The sequence below is a fragment of the Bubalus kerabau genome, chromosome 1, assembly GCF_029407905.1.
Source record: "Bubalus kerabau isolate K-KA32 ecotype Philippines breed swamp buffalo chromosome 1, PCC_UOA_SB_1v2, whole genome shotgun sequence".
Taxonomy (NCBI): domain Eukaryota; kingdom Metazoa; phylum Chordata; class Mammalia; order Artiodactyla; family Bovidae; genus Bubalus; species Bubalus kerabau.
Window position 1 is genome coordinate 214734574 of NC_073624.1, and position 18272 is coordinate 214752845.

Sequence of the window (18272 nt, forward strand, 5' to 3'; positions counted from 1 at the left end):
GATTCAAACAAAATGTAAAAACAGGAGAAATATGGAATTTGAACACTGATTGGGTATTGATAATATTAAACTTCAAAACTGTTGTAAAGACAATTATGTCTTTATAAAAAGAGGACTTAGCTTTTAGATATACACATTGAAGTATTTAGGGAAGAATTATATTGATGTCAGTATTTGCTTCAAAATAATAGAAGAGGGGAGGAAATAAGTAGGGGAATGAATGAAATATAACTGACCACGTGTTGATAATTGTTAAATCTGGGTGATGAGTACATAGGGGTTCATTGTGCATGTATCAAAATGATACTCCATCTACTCTTGTAGATGTAGATGGATATATGCTGCTGCTAAGTTGCTTCAGTCGTGTCCGACTCTGTGCGACCCCATAGACGGCAGCCCACCAGGCCCCGCCGTCCCTGGGATTCTCCAGGCAAGAACACTGGAGTGGGTTGCCATTTCCTTCTCCAATGCATGAAAGTGAAAAGTGAAAGTGAAGTCACTCAGTCGTGTCTGACCCTTAGCGACCCCATGGACTGCAGCCCACCAGGCTCCTCCATCCATGGGATTTTCCAGGCAAGAGTACTGGAGTGGGGTGCCATTGCCTTCTCTGAGATGGATATATACTCTTGTATATATTTGAAACTTCCCATAATAAAAAATTTTTTTTAAATTTTGGAGCATTGGAAACATAAATTAAAACTAGATGCAAAGAATCCTGCCATGGACAAAGTTGTTTTTTTAACTGGGGAAAAATAAGTTGCAGGAGTATATGTACAGGATGATACCATTTAATAAAATGTCAAACATGCCAAACAGTACAATACAGATTTTAAGGGTACCTGCATAAAGTCAGGAAGATAAGAATGGTAATTCCAGATACAAATTTCAGAACTATAGTTATTGGAATGCAGGAAAGGAAATGTAATTGATGGTTACACAAGGGGCTTCAACTATTTTTGTTAAGTTTTACATGTGGTCATGGACACATAAGTGATTATTGTATTATTCTCTAAGCATCTTTATATTTCTAAAATGTTTCACAATAAAAACATATAAATTAAAAATAAAAAATGAAATAGAAAGTGGACAATCATCTGTAGGGATGTCTGAAGAGTCCTGCACTTCCTGTACTGACTTTCAAGAATATCAATTTCTATCTCAGTTTGTAAGAATTGGGTTGTTTTCTTTGGTTAAAATATTTTTATTATAAAAATACAAAAATGTAACTAGCATATTTAAAGAATAGTAATAAAACAGACACTGTTGAAGTACAGTAACTCAAGAAACTCAACATTGCTAGTCCCATAGAAGTTCCAGGTACACTCCATGATCACATTCCCAGCAGACAGAGTTGCTATCCTGAATTTTGTGTTTGTTAGTACCACCTTTTAAAATAATCTAATCATATACTGTATATTTTAAGATACAGTTTTGCATGTTTTTAATTTACACATGTGGAATCATACTGTGACTTGCTTTTTTGATGAAAGATGTTGGTGAGATTTATTGATGCTGATGCATGAATGTAGTTCATTCACTTAAAGACTGTGTGTGTGTGTCTGTGTGTGTATTAAATATATCATTGTTTATCCAGTCTATTGTTGAAGGACTTCTGGTTTGTTTCCAACTTTTGCTACAATAAACCACACTGCTAGAAACATCCTTATACTACTTAACTCCTGAAGTCCACGTGCAAGACTTTCTCTAGGCTAAACACCAAGGAGAGGAAGAGTTGAGTTAGTGCAGGCTCATCTACAACTTGAGTAGATGTAATGCCAGATTTTCCAAAGTGGTTGCGCCAATGTGCATTCCCACTAGCATTGTATAATAAACCCTACTGCTCCACATCCTCACCAATACTTGGAATTGACAATTTTTGCCAAATGTTCTTACTTAACTTTCTTACTCAACCTCAATACAACAATCAAAAGTAGGAAATTAACACTAATATAATAGTATGGTGTTAATCCAGAGTCCTCATTCAAGGTTTTTCCAGTATGTTTTTAATAGCAAAGCATGCTAGTCCAGGATCACATGTTTTATTTAGCTTTCATCTCTCTTCTTCTCTTTCAGTATGGAAAAGTTCTTCCGTCTCTCTTTGACTGCCATAGCCTTGATCCTTTTGAGTATTGCGGGCCAGTTGTTTTTCTATAGGGCTTCAGATTTTGTTTTCCTGATATTTCCTCATGTTTACATTCAGGTCATGCATTTTTGGCAGGACTATCAGAGAAATAATGTTGTTCTTCTCATTGCATCCTGTCAAGTGGTAAATTATATCAATTTGTGCCATTACTGAAAATGTTCACTTTAACCAATTTACTAAGATTACTCCTCTGTAAAATTACTTTCCCCTTTGTAATAAATAATTTATCTATGGGGAGACACTATGCAATATCCTGTTTAGTTTTAGCACCCTTCAGTGATTTTTGCCAGCATCAATTATTAGTGTGATGGTAAATGATGATTTTCTTTTTCCATCATTCCTTCTACATTTATTAAATGCAGCTCTACTGCAAGAAAGAGCTGTGTCTTCTCCCCTATTTACTTATTTTTTGAATTATTCATTTATATGTTCATAGAATCATACTCATTTTTATTTATATGTCCATTGTTATTGTTCAGTCCCTAAGTCGTGTCCTATTCTTTGCGACCCCGTGGACTGCAGCAGGCCAGGCTTCTCTGTCCTTCACTATCTCCCGGGGTTTGTGCAAATTCATGTCCATTGAGTTTGTGATGCCATCTAACCATCTCATCCTCTATCGCCCCCTTCTCCTCTTCCCTCAATCTTTGCTAGCATCAGGGGCTTTTACAACGAGTCAGCTCTTCACATCAGGTAGTCAGAGTATTGGAGGTTCAGCATCAGTCCTTTCAATGAATATTCAAGGTTGACTTCCTTTAGGATTGACTGGTTTGATCTCCTTGCTGTCCAAGGGACTCTTTTAAGAGTCTTCTCCAGCACCACAGTTCAAAAGCATCAATTCTTCAGCGCTCAGCCTTCTTTATGGTCCAACTCTCACATCCATACATGACTACTGGAAAAACCATAGCTCTGACTAGACAGAACTTTGTTGGCAAAGTGATGTCTCTGCTTTTTAATACACTGTCTAGATTTGTCATAGCTTTTCTTCCAAGGAGCAAGCGTCTTTTAATTTCATGGCTGCAGTCACTATCGGTAGTGATCTTGGAGCCCAAGAAGATAAAATCTGCCACTGTTCTTACTTTTTCCCATTCTATTTGCCACAAAGTGATGGGATGCCACAATCTTAGTTTTTTTAATGTTGAGTTTTAAGCTAGCTTTTTCACTCTTCTCTTTCACCCTCATCAGGAGGGTCTTTAGTTCCTCTTCACTTTCTGCCATTAAAGTGGTATCATCTGTATATCTGAGGTTGTTGATATTTCTTCCGGCAATCTTTATTCCAGATTGTGATTCATCCAGCCCAGTATTTTGCATGATGTACTCTGCATATAAGTGAAATAAGCAGGGTGACAATATGCAGCCTTAACGTACTCCTTTCCCAATTTTGAACCAGTCTGTTGTTCCATGCCCAGTTCAAACTGTTGTTTCTTGACCTGCATACAGGTTTCTGAGGAGGCAGGTAAAGGGATCTGTATTCCCATCTCTTGAAGAATTTTCCACAGTTTGTTGTGATTCACACCAAGTCTTTAGTATAGTCAATAAAGCAGAAATAGATGTATTCTTGGAATTCCCTTGCTTTTTCTATGATCCAACGTATGTTGGCAATTTGATCTCTGGTTCCTCTGCCTTTTCTAAATCCAGCTTGAACATCTGGAAGTTCTCAGTTCACGTACTGTTGAAGCCTATAGCTTGAAGGATTTTGAGGATTACCTTGCTAGCATGTGAGATGAGTGCAATTGTCAGTAGTTTAACATTCTTTGGCATTGCTTTTCTTTGGGATTGGAATGAAAACTGATCTTTTACAGTCCTGTGGCCATTGCTGAATTTTCCAAATTTGCTGAATTTTTCAAATTTGCTTCACTGAGTGAAGCATTTTAATAGCATCATCTTTTAGGATTTTAAATAGCTCAACTGGAATTTCATCACCTCCACTAGCTTTGTTCGTACTGATGCTTCCTAAGGCCCACTTGACTTCATACTCCAGGATGTCTGGCCTAGGTAAGTGACCACACCATCATGGTTATCAGGGTCATTGAGACCTTTTTTGTATAGTTCTGTGTATTTTTGCCACCTCTTCTTAATCTCTTCTGCTTCTGTTAGGTCCTTGCTGTTTCTGTCCTTTACTGTGCCAGTCTTTGCATGAAATGTTCCCTTGGTATTTCCAATTTCCTTGGAGAGATCTCTAGTCTTTCCCATTACATTGTTTTCTATTTCTTTGCATTGTTCATTTAAGAAGGCTTTCTCTAGAACTCTGCATTCAGCTGTTTTGTTGTTCCTATTGTCTCAGATTTGACCATTAGGAGTCCCTTCTAGTTGGTGTCTGTGTCCTTTCAGCATCTCTTTTAAAGGAACTTACTGTTACAATAATATGTCTCAGGTTCATCATCTACTCCCCGCCACCCCCTGCACTTGGCTGTCAGAAACTTGAGTCTCTCCTAACTCGGTGTGATCTCTAAGAAGTATTCAGCTTATAGCTCCCTGGCAGATACTCTTTGGCTGGCTTTGTAAATTTCCTCTATGCATACCTTGTCAGTCTGATTACTCCAAGAAGCAGATGCCAAGAAGAGGATGTGACATAAAAGAGATTTATGGAAGTAAATACCCATAAGGAAAAATTGGAAGACAGCCAGGGGTAGCTAAGGGTGTCATAAGACTGCAAGGCAGTGCTGACGCTTATGAAGGAGAGAGGGATGAAATTAAGATTGAGTGGAAAACATTTACACTGCACTATATCTCTAAGGAAGTTTGGGAAGGATGAAACAGCCTGATATATTTGACTTGCCACCAATTAGCCAGTTAGTCTCCTCAAGGAATGATGCCATATCAGGGGCTCAGCATCAGTCTCTTCACTGTAGTTCTCAGTATATAAGACTTGCACTTCCTTTCACCAGGGTATTCCTAATGAACTTGTGTCCCTTGGGCCCTCCCATGGAACATTATTCTCTGGTTGTCTCCTGGTCTTATATAATACATTTATTCTATTCTCTATCCTATTTCTCTCTTCCTTTCTCACTGTAAAGGCAATTCAGGCACTTCTACTTCCCTGGGTGTTGGGAAGTTATATCCCATGGGATATATATCCCATAGTTATTCCCAGGCTTTTAAGAGCAAACACAGCAGTGTGCTTCCTACATTCCGTAAGGTCCTTGCTAGAGTGTTAAATCTCATGTCCTGACAGGTTTCCCCCAAGTCAGTGAACTCCTGCTTATCTAGGCATATATTCCAGTCCCCTCGATTAAATGCCCCAAATCTAATACCAGGGATATTTTCCTGAATCTTCCCAGTAAGCTAGCTAATTCTTGTAATTCTTTTGGTGTAAGGTAATTTGCACTCCCTGCAGTTGGAGCTCTAGGAGGTGCATTTTCATGATTGTCACACATTCTCTGATTACTACTCAGCCAGATATTGGAGAGGAATCCATGCAGATTTCTAAGTTCCTTCTCTACATAGTTTTTCCTTCTCTAGTATTCTGCCTTACCAACTCCAGCCATCTTGACCTCCCTAAGCTTATATCCCCACCTCATAAACTCACCAAATGTGCCAGTCTCTCACTGAATCACCACCTCCCTGTTCAGTGATCCAGAAATTGTAGAAAGCCTATGTGATCACAATGATTGTTTCAATAATTTTTCTTCTGTCAGAGATCACAGTCCTGGGCTGCCTGTTGCCCAGGGACTTGACAGCAATAAAGCAAAATCTTTGACTTGTCAGAGATTAATACAAATTGCTGCTGCTGCTGCTGCTAAGTCGCTTCAGTCATGTCCAACTCTGTGCGACCCCATGGACTGCAGCCTACCAGGCTTCTCCGTCCATGGGATTCTCCAGGCAAGAACACTGGAGTGGGTTGCCATTTCCTTCTCCAATGCATGAAAGTGGAAAGTGAAAGTGAAATTGCTCAGTCGTGTCTGACTTTTAGCGACCCCATGGACTGCAGCCTACCAGGCTCCTCCATCCATGGGATTTTCCCGGCAACAGTACTGGAGTGGGGTGCCATTGCCTTCTCCATACAAATTGCTACTATCACTATTTCTCTGATCGTGCTAACTATATGTAAGGAAAGCTGGGAAAACTCATTTTTATTTCTGGCATTCATGTGCTCAGACTGAAACCTGAGAAAAAATTCAACTAAACACTCCTAAAAGCACATGGAACTGTGAGTGTTCTGAAATTTTAAGGAAGAACTGCAACATGACATCACTAAAAACCATCCCAAAACTTCTTCTGACAAGCTTGGTCTGTGACATCCATGTCTCAGATTCTTACTGATCAGTTTTGACATCATCCATTGATTCTTCAGCAAGTCTCCAAACTACCAAGGTCATTTTGAATTTAAATGATTTGTTCCATACATATCAAGGTCCATAATTATATGAAGGTACTGGGGGTAGGGTGTTAAGGAACAAAGATAAAATCAAGAGGTAACTAGCATTATAAAGCAGGATGTGAAACATATAAATTTATTTACATATATGGTATAAGCAGTAAAAATGGAAGTCTATTCTTCAAGGTGATAAATATATCAGGGTGCGTCCCATCACTGGAATGGTATCCTGTGTTCCTTCTTCCAAATGAAGGGAGATGAGTGCCACACAGCAGCAACCTGCTGAGCTACCGGTTGTAAACCCTTCCACTTATAACAACTCCACTTGGCCAAAGGACTAGAACCAGGATTCTAATCATCACATGAGTATCTACTCAATAGATTTCAAAACCTGACCTGGTTGACTGCCAATTCAGCTGCCACTGCCTCTGCCTCTCCCACTTCTCAGTGACTTTTGGTGGCCACAGAACAAAGTAATGGCAACCCTATCCACAGAGGCATATATGCCAAGAAGTCAATAAAGTCCTCTCCCTTGTATAGGTGCCTTCCAAGGCCATGAGAACAGCCCTAACAATTTCATAATTGCAAATTTGTATTGTTTTTTCCCCCCAAGGGGCCTTCAAATCTAAAAGCTTCAGGCTTCATAAAACCTTCATCTCCTTATATTAACGCGTAACTCATCTACTCAGCACCCTACCACAGCCACATTTGTAACATCAACTTACCTACCCTTGTAATGCACAAACACTCTGAGAAAATCCAATGTAGGCTCAAAGGAGAAACATTAGAAATTGCAGGTCTTGACTTGGTTTTCCCAGGACAGAACAGAACTACAATACCCCAGGTGGCTCAGTGGTAAAGAATCTGCCTGCCAGTGCGGATTCCTGGGTCAGGAAGATCCTCTGGAGAAGGAAATAACAACTCATTCCAGTATTCTTGCCTGGGAAATCCCACGGGCAGAGGAACCTGGCGGGCTACAGTCCATTGGGTCTCAGAAGAGTCAGACACAACTTAGAGACTAAACAATGATACTAGTCTCTCCCCTGACATGGCACAACTCTAAAAAAAGTGCTACTGAATCAGCAGAGACTGACTTTCTTCCTAACTTCAAAAGGAGATCCGTTACACAATTCTCTTTTAAAACTTGAAATGCCATGTTTATTCTTGTATTTAATGTAACATTTTATAGCAACGCACTCCAGTATTCTTGCCTGGAAAATCCCATGGACAGAGGAGCCTGGTAGGCTACAGTCCATGGGGTCACAAAGAGTCGGACACGACTGAGCGACTTCACTTTCACTTTTCACACTTTTACACATTAAAAGCAGGGATGTATTTGTCATCCATGCCAATTTCATATCTAAACAAATGGAGACCAAGGTACAGATCTGCTCATAAATCTCACAGATGGTACACAGTAAAAGTAAGGGGCACTTATAGACCAATTTATTATCAAAGTAAATGAAGTCAGGATAAACTCAGACAACTTGGTCAAAAGAACTACGATTAAAGACCATCATTCTAGAAATTCCCTGGCAGTCCAGTGGTTAGGACTTGGTACTTTCCCTGCTATGTGTATGTGCTCAGTCACTAAGTTGTATCTGACTCTCTGTGACCCAGTGACTGTAGCCTGCCTGGGTTCAATCCCTGGTTGGGGAACTGAGATCCAGCAAACCGAGAGGACAGCCAACAAACAAAACTGTAATTCTGCATCTTTGAAGAAGACAACTAAATCTAATCAGTATAGTATAAACTCAATATGCCCTGTGTGTATTAAACCTTACCTTAGTAAGTCCTCACAATAGCTCTATGAGGTAAGCTTTTTTGTCTCCATTTTCCAACTGAGGAAAACTGAGTCAACAAAATACCACACACATATTCTGCAGTAAAGAAGTGTGTAAAAGTCCTGATTCTATTTTGGGCAATCAGATGATAATCTGGACTCTATTATACTGTATGGCTCTTACTAAAAATTGAATATTCATTCAACAAATATGTTTTTAAATTTTTAATTGGAGGGTAATTGCTTTACAGTGTCATGTTGGTTTCTGTTGTATCACAGTGTGAATCAGCTACAAGTATACACATATCCCGTCTCTCTTGAGCCTCCCTCCCACCTGCCACCTCTCCCCTCTCCCGGTCTCACCCCTCTGGGTCATCACAGAGCACCAGCTTGAGCTCCCTGTGTTCCACAGCCACTTCCGGCCAGCTATCTGTTTTACACATGGGAATGTATATGTTTCAGTGCCACTCTCTCAACTCTTCCCACCCTCTCACTCCCCGGCTATGTCCACCATTCCATTCTCCACGTCTGTGCCTCTGTTCTGGCCCTGCAAATAGGTTTACTAGTACCATTTCCCTAGATTTCACATATGTGCATTAATATACAATGTTTGTTTTTCTCTTTCTGACTTACTTCACTCTATATAGGCTCGAGGTTTATCCACCTCATTACAACTGACTAAAAATTCATTTCTTTTTATGGCTGAGTAATATTCCATTTATATATGTACCACAACTTCTTTATCCACTTATCTGTCAATGGACATCTAGGTTGCTTTCATATCCTGGCTATCATAAATATTGTTGCAATGAACAATGTGTCTTTTGAATTATGGTTTTCTCAGGTATATGCCAAATAATGAGATTTCTGGGTCATATGGTAGTTTTATTCCTAGTTTTTTGAATAATCTCCATACTGTTCTCCACAGTGACTGTATCAATTTACATTCCTAGCAACAGTGCAGAAGGATTCCCTTTTCTCCACATCCTCTCCAGCATTTATTGTTTGTAGGTTTTTGATAATGGCGATTCTGACCACAGTGAGGTGATAACTCATTGTAGTTTCAATTTGATTATTTTTCTAACAATGAGTGATGTTGGGCATCTTTTCATGTGTTTTTTGCCCATTTGTATGTCTTCATTGGAGAAAATGTCTGTTTAGGTCTTCTGTCCATTTTTTGATTGGGTTGTTTTTCTGATATTGAGGTGCATGAGCAGATTGTATATTTTGGAGATTAATCTTTTCAACAAATATTTTTAAAGAGAGAAAAGCCCCAGGAGTTCATAGATATAGTTTCAATAAATATTCTGTTACCACTAGATATTGTTTGAAGGACAGTAATTAAAGGAACCCTTTTTCCAAATTCAAATCTATCAAACAACAAATCAAGGGAGACTACTGGTGGCAGAACTTTTTTAAGGTTGATGCTGGGAAAGATTGAGGGCTGGAGGAGAAGGGAACGACAGAGGATGAGATGGTTGGATGGCATCACCAACTCAATGGACATGAGTTTGAGCAAGCTCCAAGAGATGTTTAAGGACAGGGAAGCCTGGTGTGCTGCAGTCCATCGGGTTGAAAAGAGTTGGGTACGACTTAGTGACTGAACAACAACAAAGGCTTTTCATGAGGCATCAGATGCTTTAAACAGTTTAATAATACTGATAAATGTAATATTAGTAACTACAAAGAAATTACTCAGAGACGTCCAAGAGAAGCTGCCTGAAATGTATATAAATAATCAGGTTTGATCTGAAAAGTCTTAAGACTTTGGAGTCATTCATCTGAGGAAACTCAAATCCTAGCATGCGTTGTTTCTTGCATTTCTCATCCTAGGGAGCAAAAACCACTGATTTAAGGGCAAAAACCACTGCCTCATTAGGACCCCATCTTCATACACTAGGTTCAGTCCAACACGGAGCTGAATGACTTGTCCTGTTAGATCACGGTAGACAAAAGCTCCTGGTCCTGAAAATGACGGCTATTGGGGTCCCTCTGCAGGGGGTTAGGACTAACTGACTTGAAAGAGAACTTTGGAATCATCTTTATGCTTTGGCAAGCCAGGCACAGAGACTACGTAATAGCCATTGGATGCCTGTAGTCTCTATTCTGCTATCCATTAAATAAAACACCAGTTGTAAAGAGCAAGAATCTTAACCCAAAGTTAGTCTGAAAATCAATATGAGGGACTTCCCTGGTGGATGGGAATCCACCCTCCAGTGCAGGGGACACAGGTTTGATCCCTGGTTGAGGAACTAAGGTCCCATGTGCCGCAGGGCAACTAAACCTGCATGCCACAACTCGAGAGCCTGTGGGCCCCAAGGAAGAGCTAAAACAGCCAAATAAATAAGTAAGTATTTAAAAATAAAAGCAAGTAAATCTGAAGCAAATTTTGTTTTACTTATCTCTTTATGTTATACATTTTGTTTATACTTTCAATACCATCCAGTTAAGCAAATAAATCACTTTGCTTGTTCTAAGCCAAGAGTTACTTGAGAGACCTGCATAACCCTGAGACAGTACTCACACAATTTCTCACTCTATGGCAAGCACTAAGTATGTTAATTTAGGTCTCCTGATATGTAGTTACTAAAGAAACAGAAATGTGGTCACTTTAGGTGGAAAATCTAAAATTCTGACCCATATACTGTAACTCATATGTGTAATTCTGACCCATATATTGTAGAGCATTATTTCTTTTTACCCTTTCACCTGTCTTATCTGAATTTCCTTGTCTCTTTCTAAATTTCGAGAAAAAATTTTTCTTATCTGAGATTCCTCTGGATTCCATTCCTAAAAAGCATCCTTCAAGTTTTATCTCTAAAAGTACCTATGTTTCAATTCCTCCATTAAAATGCTAACAAGCTGTAAGCTTACCTCATCTCCTTCACCTTTAACCTCCATGCTGAATGACTGCTACTCATTCAGCTACTTGACAACGAATATTAACATGATATAGAGAGCACATTCTACCACATCAATAAAACTATCTCATAGTTTATTCTTTGTTTTTTTTCAAGTGATTACTATGTAGGTGTTTAATAAATTCATTAATTCACAAGAAAACGTTATTGAGGGTCAATATATGCTAGGCACTATTCTATGCTGGGGAATATAGCAACAAACAAAACACTAATTTCCCTGTTCTCATGTAGTTCATAGTTTATTGGAGGGAGATCATTAATAAATAAAGTTTGTCAGATAGGGAATGATATATGAAGAAGTCAAGCAGGAAACAGGAATGAGAATGGGGAAAGTTGTCACCTTAAGTAACCTGATAGAGAAAGCTTCATGTGTGAGTAAAATCAGTAAGGAGGTTGTTCTGAACAACAGGAAGGAGTTAAAGGAGGGACTCTTGCGTTACCTGAGGAAAGATATTTCTCATCAGAGGAAACAGCAAGAACAAAGGTTCTGAGGCAGGAACAGCAAGGAAGCCAGTGGGCCTGGAACAGAATAAGTAGTAGAAGAGGAATAGCATCAGAGAGAAGGAAGAGGCAGGCTGTGCAGGGTCCTGGAGGTTGCTGTGACGTCTGCAGCTTTTACTCTGAGCTGATAAGAAACTGAAGGTAGAACAGTGTTAAAGCGGGAAGATCAAGTACCAGAAGACTACTACAAAATCCAGGCAAGAAATGTTGTTAACAGTAGAGGGAGGAAAGCAGTCACTTCTTAGAAATGCTTTAAAGGTAGAGCTGAAAGCATAAGTTAGAGATATAGAGATGAAGAGAGAAGTCAAGGATTACTGAGCAACTGGAAGAAACAGAGTTGCCCTTAACCAAAATGAAGAAACATGGAGCAGGTAAGAGGAACACGAGAGTGGGGGAGAGATCAGGACCTTAATTTGGGACATAAGATATCTATAATATGCTTTAGTAGAACTACTGAATGGCCAAGTGGAAATTTGAATCTGGAGTTAAGAAGTCAAGTCCAGTCTAGAGAGAGAGAATTAAGAGTCATCAATACATAAGTGATATTTAAGGCCATACACCTAGGTGAGCTCACCTAGGGAGTGTAGAGAGAAAAGAGATCTAAGAACAGAGACCAAATGCTTGTTGATTACTTGAACTACATAGCTATTATATCCCTCACTTTCCCTTTGCTTACAGGACTCATTAAGTTATTAAGAGAAACCAATGAGATTAAAATAAGTTCATAGTGATTATCTATTGTCCAACTCCTTGGGCAGAGCTGATGAGAGAGATGCAGGCATGGAATAGAAATAAATTAAACACAGAAATCAGTACTGTATCATCTCTGAGCTCCATCTAATGTCTTCATGTTCTAGCCACCATGGGACATTTTCAGTTTTGATGGAAGCAACCCATTACCTCAAACAATTGCTTTGTAACAAATATTTACAAGTTAGATTCATACATGGAAAATGAAAATAGGCCAGAAATACAACTCAAACACACTTATCTGACTAACATCTTTTGACAAAGTATTATCAACCAATAGACTATCCATCCTATCTATGTCCACTGCTGAAGTTCCATTGGCAAACCTCATACTTCAAACGTTCATATTATTGGCAAAGAATTCACAGAATAAATGAGTTACAATAACTGAATAAGAACAACAAAAAGAACAGGCAAGCCATTACAAATTCCTATCCACATATCCACATCCTTAGGGATAGTCTTAAACTAAAAGAGCACATAATCAATCAGGAACATTTTATATAAGACAAAGCTAGAAATTTTGGTAATGATTCTAAAGGTTATTCCTTATTCACAACTTTGACTAGATCTTCACTTTCAGAATTCTTTAAATTTCTAGTTCCAGGCATCATTGACTAATAGGTATTGGCATTACCTTAAACAATGATAGAACTGGAAAAAATAAATAAAACAACTGTTTTCACACAATGGACAGCAGAATAAGGTCAGTTTCACCAGAAATATAATGGCCCTAAATATACATGCATCTGGTAACAAAGCTTAACATGCAGAAACCAACTGCTACTAGAACTGAAAGAATAAACAGACAAATCCATCATTGCAGTTGAAGATTGTAATAATCCTCCCTCAGCAATTAATAAACTAGCAGACTGAAGATTAGCAAAGATATGAGACCTAAATACCTCATTAGCATGAACTCAGGTATGGGTGAAAGGGGTTTATTATTAAAGACACTCCTCTCACTCCTCAGCCAGGAAATTATAAATGTTTTGGGAGCTCTGTGTCAGGAAAAGGCGACAAAGACCTAAAATTTGTATTTGTTACTATATCACAATATCACAAAAAGCAAATTAAGCTCAAAAGAAGAGCATAAAGCAGTAAAATAAGAAACAAACAATAGAAATAAAACCAAAAGTTGGTTCTTCAAAAAAAAAAATTAGGAAAGTTGATAAACCTCTAGATAGACTTACTAAAAAAATCCCCCAAGAATTACCAATACAAGAAATGATAAGCGGGACATCACTTCTTAAACGATAACAAGGGAAAATGGTAAGCAATGTTATGCCAATAAAAATCAAAAACTTTGGTGGAATAGATAAATTCCTTGAAAGAGGCAAATTACCAAAACTGACACAGGAGAAATAGCAAATCTAGATAGCTCCATATGTATTAAATAAATTTGAGGAAATTGAATTTGCATCTTAAAATCTTTCCACAAAGGAAACTTTAGGTCTTGCTGGCCTCACTGGTGATTTCTAACAAGTATTTAAGGAGAAAGTAAAATTAATCTTGCACAAATTCTTTCAGGAAAGAGGAGGGAAAACTTTCCAACTCATTTATGAAGCACTGTAACACTGATATCAAAGGCAGGCAAAGATAACACAAGAAAAAAGAATGGACTAAAATCCCTCATTAATGTAGATGCCAATATCTAAATAAAATATTAACAAATCAAATTCAATACAATACATAAAAAGGATCAAGTGGATTTTAACCCTAGGAATGTGGGTTGATTTAGCATTAAAACATCAATTAATATAATTCATACTAACAGAAATAAAGAGGAAAAAGCATAAATCATCTCAGAAGATACAAGAAAAGTATTTAATAAAATTTAATACCTGCTCATGGTAAGGACATTCAACAAACAGAAATAGAAGGAACCTTCTTCAATCTAATAAAAGTTATCTACATAAAACCTACAATTAACATCACACTTAATGGGAAAAGGCTGAATGTCTCCTCTCTGGTATAGGAAAAAAGGCAAGAATGTCCACTCTCACCACCTCTGTGCGGCGCTGTCACACATCACAGAAACAGTGGAAAGGTAGAAGTAAAAGTATCTTTATCTACAGATGTTGTAATTGTTTATATAGGAAATCCTAAGGAATAGACAAAAAAGAAAAGAAGGAAGGAATGAAGTAAACCTACTAGAATAAGTTGAATTTAATTCATCAAGGTCTCAAAACACAAGATCAATATAGAAAGACAAATTGTACCTCTGTACTACTAGTAACAACCAACTAAAAGATATTTTTAAAAATACCATTTATAATTGCATCAAAACCCAAAACACACTGGAGTAAATATAATGAATGATGTATAAGACTGCTACAAAATACTACAGAAAAAATTTAAAGATCTAACTAAATGTAGTGCTTATACCATGTTTGTGGATTGGAAGAGTCAGTATTTCTAAAATATCTATTCTCCTCAAATTGATGTATAGACTTTAACACAATCCCAGTCAAAATCCCAGCAGGCATTTTTGTAGGAACTGAAGAAAAAAAAGGACAATCCTTTAAGAATCAAACGTCTACTTCTGCTTCACTGACTATGCTAAAGCCTTTGTTTAGATCACAAAGCCTTTGTTTAGATCACAACAAATTATGGGTAATTCCTAAAAGAGATGAAAGTACCAAAGTGAAGAGGAACTAAAGAGCCTCTTGATGAAGGCGAAAGAGGAGAGTGAAAAATCTGGCTTGAAACTCAACATTCAAAAAACTAAGATCATGGTATCTGGTCCCACTTCATGGCAGATAGATGGGGGGAAATGGAAGCAGTGACAGATTTTATTTTGGATTGGAAGATTTTATTTATTTGGATTTTGGACTGGACTCCAAAATCACTGTGGATGATGACTGTAGCCATGGAATTAAAAGATGCTTTCTCCTTGGAAGGAAACCTATGACAAACCTAGATAGTGTATTAAAAAACAGAGACATCACTTTGCTGACAAAAGTCTGTATAGTCAAAGCTATGGTTTTTCCAGTAGTCATCCACGGATGTTAAAGTTGGACCATAAAGAAGGCTGAGTGCCAAAGAATTGATGCTTTTGAATTGTGGTGCTGAAGAAGACTCTTCAAAGAACTCTGGACTACAGAGATCAAATCAGTCAACTGTAATGGAATCAACCCTGAATAATCACTGAAAGGTCTGTTGCTGAAGCTGATGTTCCAGCATTTGGCACCTGATGCACAGAGCCAGCTCATTGGAAAAGACCCTGATGCTGGGAAAGACTGAAGGCAGAAGAAGAAGGGGGCAGCAGAGGATGGGACAATGACTCAATGAACATGAATCTGACCAAACTCCAGGAGACAGAAATGCAAAAAGGCAAAATGGTTGTTGAGGAGGCCTTACAAATAGCTGTGAAAAGAAGAGAAGCAAAACGCAAAAGAGAAAAGGAAAGATATACCCATTTGAATGCAGAGTTCCAAAGAACAGCAAGGAGAGATAAGAAAGCCTTCCTCCATGATCAATGCAAAGAAATAGAGGAAAACAATAGAATGGGAAAGACTGGAGATCTCAAGAAAATCAGCGATATCAAGGGAACATTTCATGTAAAGATGGGCACAATAAAGGACAGAAATGGTATGGACCTAACAGAAGCAGAAGATATTAAGAAGAGGTGGCAAGAATACACAGAAGAACTCTACAAAAAAGATCTTCATGACCCAGATAACCACAGTAGTGTGATCACTCATCTAGAGCCAGACATCCTGGAATGTGAAGTCAAGTCCTGGGTGTTCATTGGAAGGACATGCTGAAACTGAAACTCCAATACTTTGGCCACCTGATGCAAAGAACTGACTCATTGGAAAAGACCCTGATGCTGGGAAAGATTGAAGGTGGGAGGAGAAGGGGACGACAGAGGATGGTTGGATGGCATTACTGACTCAATGGACATAAGTTTGAGTAAACTCTGGGAGTTGGTGATGGACAGGGAGGCCTGGCATGCTACAGTCCAAGGGGTCACAAAGAGTCAGACACGACTGAGTGACTGAACTGAACTGAACTGGGATCCAGTTCCTCAACCAGGGATCAAACCCGGACCCCCTGAATTGGGAGCATGGAGTCTTAGCCACTGGACCACCAGAGAACTCACTGCGAATTTTAATCAACCTTTTAATAAGTTGAAAAGAGATCACAATATCATAATAAAGAAATTATGTTTTCCTTTGTTTTTCAAGTCTATTTGGTAAATACAAAATCAGGCAGAGTCTTGGTAAAATACCAAACAATCTCATTTTGTGTTTTGAATAATATGACAACCAAGAATTTTGGTAGTGTTTCTCTTCTGGGTCATACATAAATAGAAAAAGTTTGTACTACATAAAAGGCACTATCAGATTGAACTAGGAACCTGAAAGAGTGCTGGCAGTTGTTTAAAGGAATAAAAAAAATTAACATTTAATACGGTATAATTTTGATACTTTTTAAGTATTATAAATATTTTTATAGCAAATTAACAACATATTTTTAATCATGTAATGGACTACTTTTTTTTAAAAATGTCAGACATTTCATTAAGAACTCACTTCAGGAAGCTAGAGCAGTCTAGAAAAAAACTGACACTTAGATTACATGACTAGTAGAGGGCAGAGATCAGTAGAAATACAGTATGGGTCATATGACAGGATGTGTTACCTACTCAGTAATCATGGCAAGTAAAAAAGCACGTAGAGAGGAGATGACTTTATAATTCCAAATCATAACATCACATCAACAGAATTTTTAGAAGAAAGAAGAAAACTATGAATGGTTTGCTAACAAAACAAAGTTGGATGATGCCACTGTGGACTAACTACTGTCGTAACAGCTCATGTTATGTTTCTGTTGTACATAAAATTAAAAGGGAAGACTTGCCAATTTGTATTTTTTAAGATTTAAAAGAGAAGACACTACCAGAAAAAAAGTCTGTTCCTCTTCAAATTCTTCCCCTTACAATGGCCATCTCCATCCTAAAATCAGAAACCAAGCCAGTAAGAACCAGGGATAAGAATATAAATACATGTTGCCAAAACTTTGACTATGTTTATGTTAAATTATACATAACAATATATTCTATATAAACTACTAAATGATAAACATGCTGGTCAAGCCAAAAGATTTCCTTCAATACTTGGCTCAATTTCCATCGTTTTAAACATGTTTCATGATATGTTCAATTAAATACTGCTCCAGAATGTCCAGCATAAAACCAAACCCATGTTTCATGCTATCAAGTGTACTTGCTTGCTCAGAAATGTCTGGTGCTCCCAGACATCGGAATCTCACTTTACTACACATTTAGAAATCTTTCTATCTATAAAGTTCTGAACCAAAGCTAAGAATGACCAGTAATCAAACATGACTGAGATAACAGGTCATCAAATAAAATCATATGACCAAACATAAGCTGTAGTTTTATTAGGATGTACCAGTCAGGCAATTTTTATAAATTAATGTTCAAATTAAGAAAACATGAAACAAAACAAAAAAAAACCATGAAACATTTATAGATTAATAAATTTAAAAACAAATTTAGGTTGAGTTTACACATAACTACAGAGGATTTATGATCTATCTGTAAAATTATCTAGTCAATGTTTTTGTGTATGTAATATTAATAAAAAGGATTTTTTTAACCATACAGTGTGATTCTGGGGTTCCCTGAATTTTCAGCTGCTGCATTTTCTACTCTACATCTGACAGGTTCTTCTTCCTTTCAGTTTGTGCATTTCCTGTATTCTAAAAAGTAAATAGAAACAGGACCTTAACTGAGGAAATGGTGAGTCTTTGGCTAAGGAAATACAGCCACAGATAAGTACTTGTACTTTGCACCTGGGAGCTATTTTATAAGGCACAGGGAGACTA

At 37.8% G+C, this 18272-nt stretch overlaps 2 protein-coding genes across 3 annotated transcripts in view; both read right to left on the reverse strand.

Moving 5' to 3' along the window:
* SKP1 (S-phase kinase associated protein 1) overlaps window positions 1-18272 on the reverse strand; it is a 144967-nt gene that overhangs the window by 86577 nt on the left and 40118 nt on the right. The window lies entirely within an intron of this gene.
* Window positions 16522-18272, reverse strand: part of CDKL3 (cyclin dependent kinase like 3) — a 35533-nt gene continuing 33782 nt past the window's right edge. The window contains exon 11 of one of the 2 annotated variants that reach the window (XM_055553782.1): window positions 16522-17377. In XM_055553782.1, the coding sequence (XP_055409757.1) occupies window positions 17318-17377 (60 nt within the window). In that variant the 3' untranslated portion in view covers window positions 16522-17317. The remainder of the gene's footprint in view (window positions 17378-18272) is intronic. The other variant, XM_055553789.1, reaches the window with a different exon arrangement.